This window comes from Protopterus annectens, chromosome 9.part0, assembly GCF_019279795.1.
Source record: "Protopterus annectens isolate FY-2018-M chromosome 9.part0, PAN1.0, whole genome shotgun sequence".
In the NCBI taxonomy this organism is placed as follows: Eukaryota; Metazoa; Chordata; order Ceratodontiformes; family Protopteridae; genus Protopterus; species Protopterus annectens.
In genome coordinates this window covers 1,196,542,815-1,196,555,355 of record NC_056743.1, presented here as the reverse complement: position 1 = coordinate 1,196,555,355, position 12,541 = coordinate 1,196,542,815, and the positions used below count along the sequence as shown (strand labels likewise).

The 12,541-nt window shown below is 38.3% G+C and overlaps 1 protein-coding gene across 4 annotated transcripts in view; it reads left to right on the top strand.

Moving 5' to 3' along the window:
- SMTNL1 (smoothelin like 1) overlaps positions 1 to 12,541 on the top strand; it is a 394,205-nt gene that overhangs the window by 163,327 nt on the left and 218,337 nt on the right. For all 4 annotated transcript variants that reach the window (XM_044084113.1, XM_044084111.1, XM_044084110.1 and 1 more), the window contains exons 4-5: positions 5,603 to 5,660; positions 5,874 to 6,074. In XM_044084113.1, the coding sequence (XP_043940048.1) occupies positions 5,603 to 5,660; positions 5,874 to 6,074 (259 nt within the window). The remainder of the gene's footprint in view (positions 1 to 5,602; positions 5,661 to 5,873; positions 6,075 to 12,541) is intronic.

The window sequence follows — 12,541 nt, the reverse complement described above, 5'->3', positions numbered from 1 at the left end:
AAGATCAGTTGACAATAGGACCAGAGGAGAGATGATAAAATCAGTAAGCAAAGGTAATTAGTATTGCTGGAATTGAATTCATCCTCAAGTCTTGGTGAGCACCTTCACAAAGTGGACTCTCTGGACCCTGTTTTTAGAAAAACCTCACCAAGACGACGCTGATATATAAACTGTATTTTATATAGCATATATCATGGACAGACGTAGTTTACAAAAATAAAAAAGACAGCCGGATGCACAAATCCCAGGATAAAAAAGTGCCTAATCCTGATAGGTGCATTGGTGCAAGGACTGAAAACATGACAGTGTAGAATCCTAAAAACAAGGAAACCTTCCTACAATGGGGAAGGCAAAAGGAATGCCAGGCAAAAGAGGAGGATGCCTGCCCACCCACCCATTGTAGAAGGAAATAGTAGTCTACAAAAAGCACAAATAAATGACAGGCCAAAAAATGAGCCATAAAGATGATAGAGTGGCTTAATGAGGATAAGAAATAAATTATGTATTGTTACTATTATGCAAGAATTTCTGGATAGAACATATTCAAAAAATCTGAGAGAGAAATTAGAAGAAAGAAAAATACTTGCACAAGAAAAACTGTCTAAAGCTTCAGTGCAAATTTGTGTTCATTAATACAACAGATTCATAAAAAGCATTATGTAGACCATGAAACCTTGGGCCATTTGGAAAAAGAAGTGATTGAAGAAGTGTGAAAATATAAAAAAATAAAACCTAGACATTTTTGAAAGGTATAAAAAGAAACATGAACATGTGAAAGAAAGAGAAGTCTGATATGGTATAATATTTATGCAAAGGAGAAAGTCAAACTAATCAATACAAAAAAGCAGCTCCAAAGATATTTGAGGAGAAATACAAATAAAAGCACCCAGATATGGAAAATTTTACAATCCAAAAATAAAATCACAAAGGGAAACATAGAACAGAAGATTAATAAAGCAGAAGTTAAACAAATAAAATCTGAAGTTATGGAATACCTGCAAAGTGAAGAATTTAGTGTAGAAAATCTAACAAAGGTCATGTCACAGTATGTTGGAACAATGAGTGTCCAGAATACGGAGAAACAGGTGGAATGGGAGACATCTGAAGAACAAATATCGACATGGGAAAGAAAAAAATTTAATATGGTGCAATATCTAAGCAAAGGAGAAAGCAAAACTAAACAATACAAAAAAAAAAGCAGCACCAAAGATATTTGAAGAGAAATACAGGCAAAGGCATCTAGATAGGGGAAATTTTACAATATAAAAAATAAGTAAACAAAGGCGGAAGAAGAAAAGGAGATTAGTAATGGAGAAGTTAAAGAAATAGAAACTGAAGCTATGGATTACCTGCAAAGTGAAGGATTTAGTGTAGAAACTCCAATTGTGATAACAGCATAGCATGATAGAACAAGGAGTCCTAAAATTAAGGAGCAGGTGGAACGGGAAGCATCTGATCACTTGCTACATGAAGATACTCAGGAGCCTTCATCAGAAAACCAGTACAAAAGTTCAGTTGGAGTTACACAGCAAGGGAAGGAACAGAAAACGGTGGTAACTCTGATGCAGTCAATGGTGTGGAGTGATAGGCCAGTGAGGTTCCATATGAAAGAGCAACAGATGACACAGGGTGCAGCTGAAGAGAATATGTCAAAGGGAGATTTTCTGGAACTTTCTGTAGACTATCCATAGGAAATGGAGAACAGTTTAGAAGAAAATAATCTAAGGGAAGATTTGCTTGATTTAATAGAGATGGCTAGACACATTAAGACTGATGAAAGAAATAGATTACAGAAAGTCAATAGGACCCAAAATGTTAGAGGTCTGATAAAGCAAATAAGCACAGTAATCAAGACTATTAACAGAAATTCATGTGACATAACAGAAGGAGATAAGTTATATTACTGTGCAGCTAAATTAATAACAGATACACAAAAATGCAGGGCAATAAGGGAAAGAAAGAGAAGAAATCAAATACCATAGTGGAATTATCGAACAGAGAAAACTATAAAGCAATTAAGACAAGAAGTGTCACTGTTAGAAGAGTACAGAAGACAGAACAGATCAACAAAAATACTTTGGAAGATAGATGTGATTAAAGCAACACACAGTATTAGAACAAATCAGGATCTATCATACAGTATTGCAAATAATAAACTAAATATATTAGCATAGGCGGCAAAACTTAGAAACTACGTAGATAAATATAAAGGAAAAGTACAAAATAACCAATTCATTGATGACCCCAAAAAGTTTTATGCAGAACTAGGGAAGAAAGAAAAAGGAATAGAAATACCATCAAAAAAAAGTAGAAATAGACACATTTTGGAGAAATATCTATGAAGAACCTGTGGAATATAATAAAGATGCTGAATGTATAGAAGAAGTAAAAGAAACAGTAAAAAGTTAAAATGTACAGGATATGAAATGTAAAGAAGCAATGTCCATAGAAACAAAAACAAAATTAAGAAAAGCTGCTAAACAGAAAACCTCAGGCCCAGATGCAGTACCTAACTTCTGGCTTAAAGTATTAACATCTTTACATGAAGATTTAGCCCTAAGTAAGAACTACTCATATGCGCACCCTGAACAGACACCAACCTGGTTAACAACAGGAAAAATGATATTCCTCCTTAAGAGTGAACCTGCAAGCTATGCTAAAAAGTATAGACCAATAACTTGCCTACTGACCATGTATAAAGTATATGCTGGAATTGATTCTGACAGAGTTAATAGTCATTTAGAAGAAACTCAATCATGGCAATAGAACAAAAGGGTAACAAAACAAAGTCATGTAGAACAAGAGATCATTTATCATAATGGAGAATTGTAAAAAGGGGAAGAATCTAAGTATGGCATGGATAGATTACAAAAAATCATTTGACAGCATCCCACATTCATGGATAAAGGAGTGCTTACAGATGTATAAGATACACCCTATAGTGATCAATTACATAACAGTGACCATGAAACATTGGCAAACTACTTTGCATCTAAGCTATGAAAAAGGACAAATTATTATACTGTGGTTAAAAGTTCAAAGGGGATATTCCATGGTAACTCTTTGTTATTGCTGCTCTTTTGTCTTGCCCTTAACCCATTAGGCTGTCTACTTAGATTAGGTTATAGTTACAATTTGGCTCCCAGAAAACAACAAAGTGTAAAGACTTCTCATCTTCTTTTTGTGGATGATTTAAAATGCATAGTTCATCAGATGAAGAGCTGAAAGCACAACTGAAAGTGGTCAAAACTTTTTCTCAGACGATATAAGAATGCCACTTGGTCTTGACAGATATACAAAAGTAAGATTTAAAGCAGGATAGCTGCACAAAGAAAATATCAGTCTGGGACAGGAGTGTGATATAAAGGAACTTGAGCAGAAGAGCGTGTATAAATATTTGGTAATTGATGAAAGATCGACAGTAAAACATTAACAAATGTGAACAAAACTCAATAAGGAATATTTTAGAAGATTAAAGTTAATACTGAAAACAGTCCTGACATCTAGGAACAAAGTCTGGACTATAAACCAATTTGCTGTTCCTGTTCTAACTTACAGTTTTGTGGTGATTGGCTCTAAAAGGTACTGGATCAGTTGGACAGGAAGACAAGAAAAGTGCTTCACACTCATCAAATGATATAAAAAATCAGTGTATACCAAGATTACATATTCCTCATTCTGAAGGTGGTATGGACCTCCTAGAAACTGATTACATGTATAGATTTGTAATTGTAGGACTGCATACATACCTGCTGACCTTCTACGATCCAAACATAGTGAAAGTTTAGAAACATGAAGAGAACAAGTCTAAGATTACTTCCTTGCTTAGTTTCGCAGAAGCATATTAGTGTTAAGCGGGAATGGAAACCAAACCAGAAGTAGACAAAAATCAGGCAGTAACTGAACGTGCCAAAAAACAAAAGAAAGAATATAAGGAGAAGGATCAGATGAGAAGGGAGGAAATGTGGAAAATGTATAAATATAGTTGCAAGTATAGAAAACATCTTAAACAACCTCATGTTGATCGAGATTTGATGCTGGATTGGTTAAGGATAGGGGGAATTTAAAACAAAAGATGAAAGGTTAATATTGATGGCCCACACGCTGGTTTACAAAATCCATTGAGCATGTGGGAGAAACAGACAAATGCAGGTTCTGTGAAACAGAACTGGAAAGTCACACATCTTGTTGATAGGTTTGTTACACTAATCGTAGAGGGCCTGTATACTGAAAAGCATAATAATGTGGCAAGACTGTTGCACTGGGGATTGTGCAAACATCATAATATTGAAGTAGCTGAGAAGCATTGGAACATGAGCCACAAAGCATTATACAGAATGATGAAGTTTATATCACAAGGGATCACCCATTACCAACAGTTCAAAAAACAGATGCGAGGAAACCAGATATAGTAGTCCATGAAAAGAAGATAAAAAGTAGCATTGATCATTTGAATTGACATGCCCAGTAATTACAGTGTCTTACACAGAAAGAGATACAAAGTCATAAAATATTAGGATTTGCTGGCAGAAATGAAAGCAATGTGGAGTAAGGACATCCAGATAGTTCCAATAGTAGTAAAAGCAATGGGTCTCATAAAAATAATTTACAGTCTTATTTAGATATGCTACTGATACATGCAACATTATATTAATTGCAAATGGAGTCAGTTTTGGTCACTTTGCAGGTTCTGCAAAGAGTATTTTTGGCTAATATCAAAGATTAAAACAAAACACATTTCAAAAGCTTTAATCATACTTTGACTTAAGAATGGGGCCCACTCTCATCATGATATTAGAAACCCAAAAGACTTGGAGAAATTTTTTGTTTTAAAATGTTAACTTAGTGTATCTTTCCTGTCAATCTCATATTTTCACTAGGGTGGTCTTTGTTTCATAGTATTAGCAGGACAGAAAATAACAAGATGCAAGACTCGCACATTTGAGAATAAAACCAGAGGAGTGGGAAGCACACAGTGGTCTTGTAATGATTAACCATATAGCAAATAAAAGATGAGAGTCACCAATGGAGTGGTTGAGTGCTTCAGGTTTAACTATCCATAAAGAACAGCTTGAATGGTAAGAGTCACAGACAGTACACAGATGATGAGTACGGTAGGTGACCTGAGTGTGAGTTGGAGAGGTGTTTTATTGACTCAGATTTTTTTTAATGAGCTAATTTAGCTTGTATTACCATTTATAATAATTTTTTTCTTACATAGATCATAAGATATGATTTTAGAGAGCACTTTCTCAAAGATGATAGGTAAGGATGGGAATGGATATTGAGTGTTGCAAAACAGATCTTAGTGTGGTCACAGAGGAGTACCTAGCAATTGACCTCTTAGGGTTAGAATCAGCAGCCTTTGAACTGGATGTGAACTGAGTGAAATGGATAATCTTCCTGGTAAAAAACTTCATTCCACCTCATGTTCCCCATAGCAAACCACTCTGAGGACAGTGAGAATTAAGAAACAATGAAGATGAGATCTGTCTTTTTGGTGTTACTGTTAGTTGCGCTGGAATTTACTAACCATGTCTATTTTCTTTCTCTTTCTCTCGGTTTCCTTCTGCTTCTTCCTATTTCTATAACCTACAAATAGATGCTGTCACTAGCAAGAGCAAGGTTTCTTCTACACCAGGAGATGCACCTTCAGCCATGTGAGTACCTGGAGAAAGCTGTTTGTCACATGTCTGTCTTCATTTTCTTTTTCAAATCACAAATGCGCCAGCAACTATTTAAACCACACCAAAGGCAGACTTGCATATAGATACTTGCAAATGCACAGGAATGAACAGAAACATTTGCAAAAGACTGTTAATTTTCAAAGAATCTGCTTTAACAAATGAATGTTATTTTTACTTGTTTAATAGTAGAAGGACTGCATCAGACAGAAGTAGACGGACGGTATCTGAAGGAGATGCTAGCAGAGAACCTGCAGAAACAACCGCTGCTGCAAGTAAACGCCTGCCAGAGAAAAAACGAGAGATTGGACGATCCCAGACCATTCCCAAATCATATGGGCCACAGTCCCGAAGGTCAATTGTTGCAAAATTTGAGAAAGAAAGTGGAGGGTAAGATAATAAGTTGATTTCATGAAGCTGTATTAGTTATTTTGTATTAATGTCATACTAGAGATTACCCTCCAGTATTGATCTTTCTTGGTGCTGGAATATGGACCTAATGGGCTTGTAGCTAAAAATTTTAAGAAGTCTATTTATTTGGAGTGAGAATAGCACAGGATTCAGACTAATCTGGCAGTAGAAGCAGCAGAGCCTACTTGAGACACATGGGCCTGGAGCTGCAGCTGTATCAGCCCCCCCTGCTAATCCAGCCACCTCTTTTGTGTATATGTTAGGTGCCTTGATGCAATGAAAAGGCATAGAGATTACTGTAAGGCAAAGCCATATAACTCTGCAGAAAATGAACTTAATTGTGTTAAGAAGAGTATGCCATTTATTTCTCCAAGAAAATGGAGCACAGTGAACTATTGCAACAACACCCTCACTACAAATATATATGATTATATTTAATATTGGGACATACCATTTGCATGAGTGGTCCATGCAACTCTTTCCCATCATTGCTGTCAGATGCACTGCAATCATTTCTCCACCCACAGAAAGGTCTGATACTGACTACGGCCCAAGTCAAGGTCATGCATTACCCATTCTTTCATGCTTTCTAGTACAAACAGCAAACACTGTATCATATTAGAACATTGATAAATTACTAATTTCAAATTAAAAAAAATAGGCTGTGCATTGGTGTATAGTTAGCAGTCAGTGGATGACAGATGGGTAATTTTACTGTGATGCTGTTTGTAATCATCTGACTGCTAGCTATACACTAATGTAGCACCTGTTCTTTCACACTGCATCCTACAAACTGTTCTGATATTTAGAAATATCCTGCATGCAAGGAAAATAAAAATGAAATGCTACTGACTGCAACCTGTCCTGGTAATGCTAAGTACACCAAACTATGCTATTAAGCAAAACAATGGTATGAGGGGGGTTAAATCTAGCAAGCAGTAATCAAGTTTATGTCTTAAGAGAAAACACGTCAGAGGGGCGGAGTTCACAATAATGAATCCTGAGTACAGAGTTCAACATATCAAGTTAACGGATTTATAGCAAGTTTGTTCAAGTCTGCACGCATTATGCTATTCCAGAACAGTTCTGAGAGGAAAAGCAAAGGTTCAGAGCTTCTTTCTGGTGCTCTGGCTGTGGTAGCATTTAGTTAACTTCTTAACATCTGATGGCATTTCTGAGTATTTATAGACCTTCTCAATTCACTCTGGAAGAATCTGGAGAAGATATAGACAGTTAGTAGAGAAGAGCTGATGATGGGAGCAGGAGATTTTAATTTAGTAACAAGACGTCAGGATGTTGTAAGTGGCCCAAGGACTAAATTAAAATCTTGTGCTCATATCATCAGCTGGTCCTGATGTTAGTCCCAGAGGTCTATAAAATCTCACAAAAGTGAAAATGCTAGCCTCCCAGATCCCCTTAGCTATAATGTATCTACCCATCTCATCCAGGTATAGGCTGGGGTATTACAGCAGTGCATCTGACAGCATGGGAGGGATGGCACTGCATAAACCACCCATGCAAATGGTATGTCCTAATATTAAATATTGCCCATACATACTGATATGGAACCATACATCAGAGATGGGGATACCTGTGTAGCCTTATAGGTTAAAATGTCTCCTCTCAGTCACCCATAATGAAAACGCAGGCAGTGCTGTGCTAAAGGCGCTGCTTGACCTGTTGTCATTCTGCTTTCTCAGCACTTTCCTGACACACCTTTGGCAACAGGGTTGTCTTATTTTGTAGAGCTGGAGGGAAAAGGGGTTGTTAGCAAACTGCATCTGTTTTGGATGTATTTTAGCAACTATAAATTCAATGCTCTAGAGGTAATTATAAAAAAACAGTCCTGCTTGTTCAGATGGTAATGCACCATGCAAAGTGATCGCAACGGTGAAAGGTACAGATATGATATTCATTTACTAGGGAATACTAAGAAAATGGACAAAGCATCACAGAAAAAGGACTGTACTCAGGAAGGGCAAAGAGTAGGAACTAAAGTTTTCCATTACGATTATACCATGGAGATAGGCAAACATGCAACATACTAAGCTAATGTAATCTAATCTACCTACTCCCCTTATGACGCTTTCCTGCTGCATGTACAATATCCATCAGTAAGAACTGGGGTCAAAGCTCTCATAATGCTGTTCTAAATCACTGGAATGTCTTCCTGACCTCCAGTGCAGAACTATAATCTGTACATGTCTGTCTTTAAATATTTATTTTACTTCCAATTACAGAAATCATTGTATCACAAACTGCAGTGTGACCTAAAGTACATCGGCACATATAGTCTCACACACACACACACACACACACACACACACACACACACACACACACACACACAGAAACCACTCATCCATGCACACTGCACACACACATACTGAACACAGACACACACACACACACACACACACACACACACACACACACACACACACACACACACACACACACACACACACACACACACAATCCACTCATCCATGCACACTGCACACACACACACACACACACACACACACACACACACACACAATCCACTCATCCATGCCTACTGCACACACACACACACACACACACACACACACACACACACACACACACACACACACACAAAATCCACTTATCCATGCATACTGCACACACACACACACACACACACACACACACACACACACACACACACACACACACACACAATCCACTCATCCATGCCTACTGCACACACACACACACACACACACACAAAATCCACTCATCCATGCACACTGCACACACACACACACACACACACACACACACACACACACACACACACACACACACACACACACACACACACACACACACACACACACACACACACACACACACACACACACACACACACACACACACACACACACACAAAATCCACTCATCCATGCACACACACACACACACACACACACACACACACACACACACATACACACACACACACACACACACACACACACACACTCTGTCTCACTTCACAGCCTCATGGAGTGAATTCACACTGTTATGTTTTGGATGTGTGCTGCTGTTCTCCATATTTTACATTCTGCTGCTCTCTGTAAGATGTCTCTGCAAATAAAACACTACAGTTTCATAAGTATGTCTTGATCGAAGAAATTTTAAATAAATAAATACAACAGGAAGAAATAAATCAGATGTCTACTAATCTGCCTACATTTTAAGTCCATGGTTTCTTTGTTGACCAGGTTTCCAGCCTTGGAGTGATGAACAGGTGTGAACAAAGAAATATTACCATGTCACTGACTTCTACTCCACTGCCATCAGAGCAGCTGTAGGATGGGAGGGTCTGCATTAATCCTAGTTTCAAGCATGATTAGGAAATGAGATACTTAGGGTCAGTCAAAACTGCATCTCAGCAGTGCCTCACATGTATTTCTGTCTTGTTTTTCTGTCTGACCTTTCTCAGGTCCACAACATGCCAGACCCAGAGCTCCTCTATTGTCATGGCAGCAGGCTAGCCTAGCTGGACATTTAAAGATGACTGCTCTAACATAAAGACAGAGTTCATTTAGCGTTGCTGACTCCCTGTGTTTCAGCAACAACTGTAATCATAACAAAAGTCAGAGGGAGATACAGAGCATTCTGTGGTTCAGGCAGTTCTGTATCAATAATTTTCATATGATTCAGAGACCATCAGCAAAGCATATTAGTTACAGACAGTAGCACAGCATTTTGAGTCTGCAGCAAACTGCACATTTGACTAGGGAATTTACTGAAGCAGAAATGAACAGTATAAGGCCACTCCTATTGCTCAGCTTGTCACATGTAGATAAACAGCTGCCCTTATCTCCTTCTTCTTTCCTAGAAATGAAACTAAAGTTTTAGCAACATACTGAAAGTTAATCAACTCTGAACAATTCATATGCTGTTTGTATATGACTGGACTTCTTCGAGACAGTCACAAGGGCCCTGGACAAGGAGAAATCTGTGCATACAGCCTACCTAGACTTGGCCAAGGCATTTGGTACTACCCTTCACTCAGGTATCATTGACAAACTATCCCAGGTAGACATCAACCCTTATATCGTAAGGTGGGTTGCGAAATGGCTCTCTGATAAAACCTATACAGTCAAAATAGATGAATCCACATCCAACAGCAGACCCATTACCAGTGGTGTTCTATAGGGATCAGTCCTGGGACCTCTACTGTTTGGAATCTATTTCTCAGAAGTACAAATTAAAACCAAGGGACTATGGCTGACAAAGTTTGCTGTCTCCAAACGATGTCAACATCCTTCAAGAAGGTCTTATGCAAACAAATGATTGGTGCCAAAGTCATGGCCTCAAACTCAATACTACAAAATGTATTGTCATCCCTTTCAGCAAGAGGGATGTTCCTGCAAATTACCACATCAATGACAATACACTAAGTACGCACTCAGTGGTGAGAGATCTGGGCACTCAGGTTGACAGCAACCTTGCCTTTGATCACCATGTCTCCAGAGTTGTAAGAAGGGCACTCTACATTCTATATGACTTACCTCATAAGGAAGGACATTGTCTCATGAAAACAGAAGTTATCACCTCCCTGTACTCTTCACTTATTAGGCCAATAACTGAGTACAATTCTCCTTTTGGCATGTACCTTTCCAAGAACCTGCAGTAATTGGAGAGACCACAAAGGTTCCTCACAAAGAAAATTCAAGGTCTTCAGCAACTATCTTATGTGGATCAGCTGAAATCACTGTCACTTTATTCTGTTTCATACAGACTACTCAGAGGTGATCTCTCCCTTGCATATAAGGTGATCTCTGACCCCGTTTTATTGGAAATGCTGCACATCCGCAATTCAAATGGCACAAGGGTTATTCACTCTAAAGAGCTAAACCTGGTATGTGACATCAATAGAACTTGCTGGAGGGAGAGATTTGTCTCCCAGAGGTTACCACACCTTTGGAATAGACTCCCACTTCACATCAAACAGAGCACCTCATTGGCCCTCTTCAAACACAATGTGGATGATTGGATGGGTAACCGTAAACTCACCCCAGGGGTTCCACCTGTGTCCATCTTGGACAGGGACAGTAGGTACTGATCATGGTAACAAGGGTAAAAATTTGCTAGGCTTGTAAGGGCCCTCTGGCCATTAAACTAGTAGCTTCCTATGATACTATAATACTATGAAATGCAGGAAATACAGACCACCATTTTTGTGTTATCATAAAACAGATAATTCATTAAGTTCCCTGCCCCGACAGCAACATTGTTTCCTTCAGATAATAATTCTAGTTTCATAATTAATTTTGTTTTCATTTTGTATAGTAGTTTCTATAGTTCTGTCAGATGGGGTTTATGTTAGATGATCAACTTTTGGAAACTTAAAAAAAGTATCGAACAGACCATCAGATTGAGTTTCTGAAAACTTGAACATTAAAAAAATAAAATACATTTTTTTACATGTGGGGGGCTGCACCCCCCACACCCCCTGTGAATTATATATCTTTATATATACCAACTCCGAGATCGCACTACAGTGAGGAAAAGGGTACATTTCCTGATCCTTGCTGTACCGCGATCTCCATTCAAAAGCTTTGAATTTTAAAAGACTCGATCATATGGTCTCGACCATATGGAGTTCGAGTTTCTGAAAACTTGATCAACTGATAGGGACCCATCAGATGTATCATCTGTGTCAGTGGTACCAGCAGGTTATTAAGCCTCATATTCACCCTTCCTTGTCTTGTCACCATGTCTCACTGGCACATCATTTAGGATATGTCTACAGAGCAAAACCACATCTTGTGGCCTTGGTAGATGGATATGATAGCACAGTATGATAGAGACATGGAGTGAAACAGTTGCAGTTGGGACAAGGATCTGAAGGTGCTCCCTTTCATCATTCTCATTCATGGCTCATTTTCTATATTTGTAAGCAGTCTAAGGAGGAAAGTGTGCATGTATAGCAAATGCAAGCGAGCCATCTAACAACAGAGTTCATTCCCAAGCAGAGGGTAGTAGGCCTGAAGCTGCAAATGCACCCCACAGCAATGACCTGGTTTTATTATAGTTTTGTGTGATTGTAGCACTATCTTTGGCCACAGGTCAGGTCCTTTTTCAGTTGGTTGCCTATGGGTGAATAACATTTCTTGTTGAGAGATGCTATGGAAGCTCTAAGTTCTCACACTCACACGGTGCATTTCTGTGCTACATCTCTCCAATATATCCCTTGTGGCCAGGTAATTCCTGCTGTTTTAATATTAATTTTTTGTGACTATTTATATGTGAATGTAACTGTATTATGGTGTAACTTTTTCTATTTTGTTGTGTAAATTTGCATTATTTGTATGTTGCTATGCATAGTGTTATTATAGTATAAGTCCATTATGTGCCTTTGTAGGGGCTGAAAAAGTTGAAGTATCATAAGCCCACTTACCTGGTTA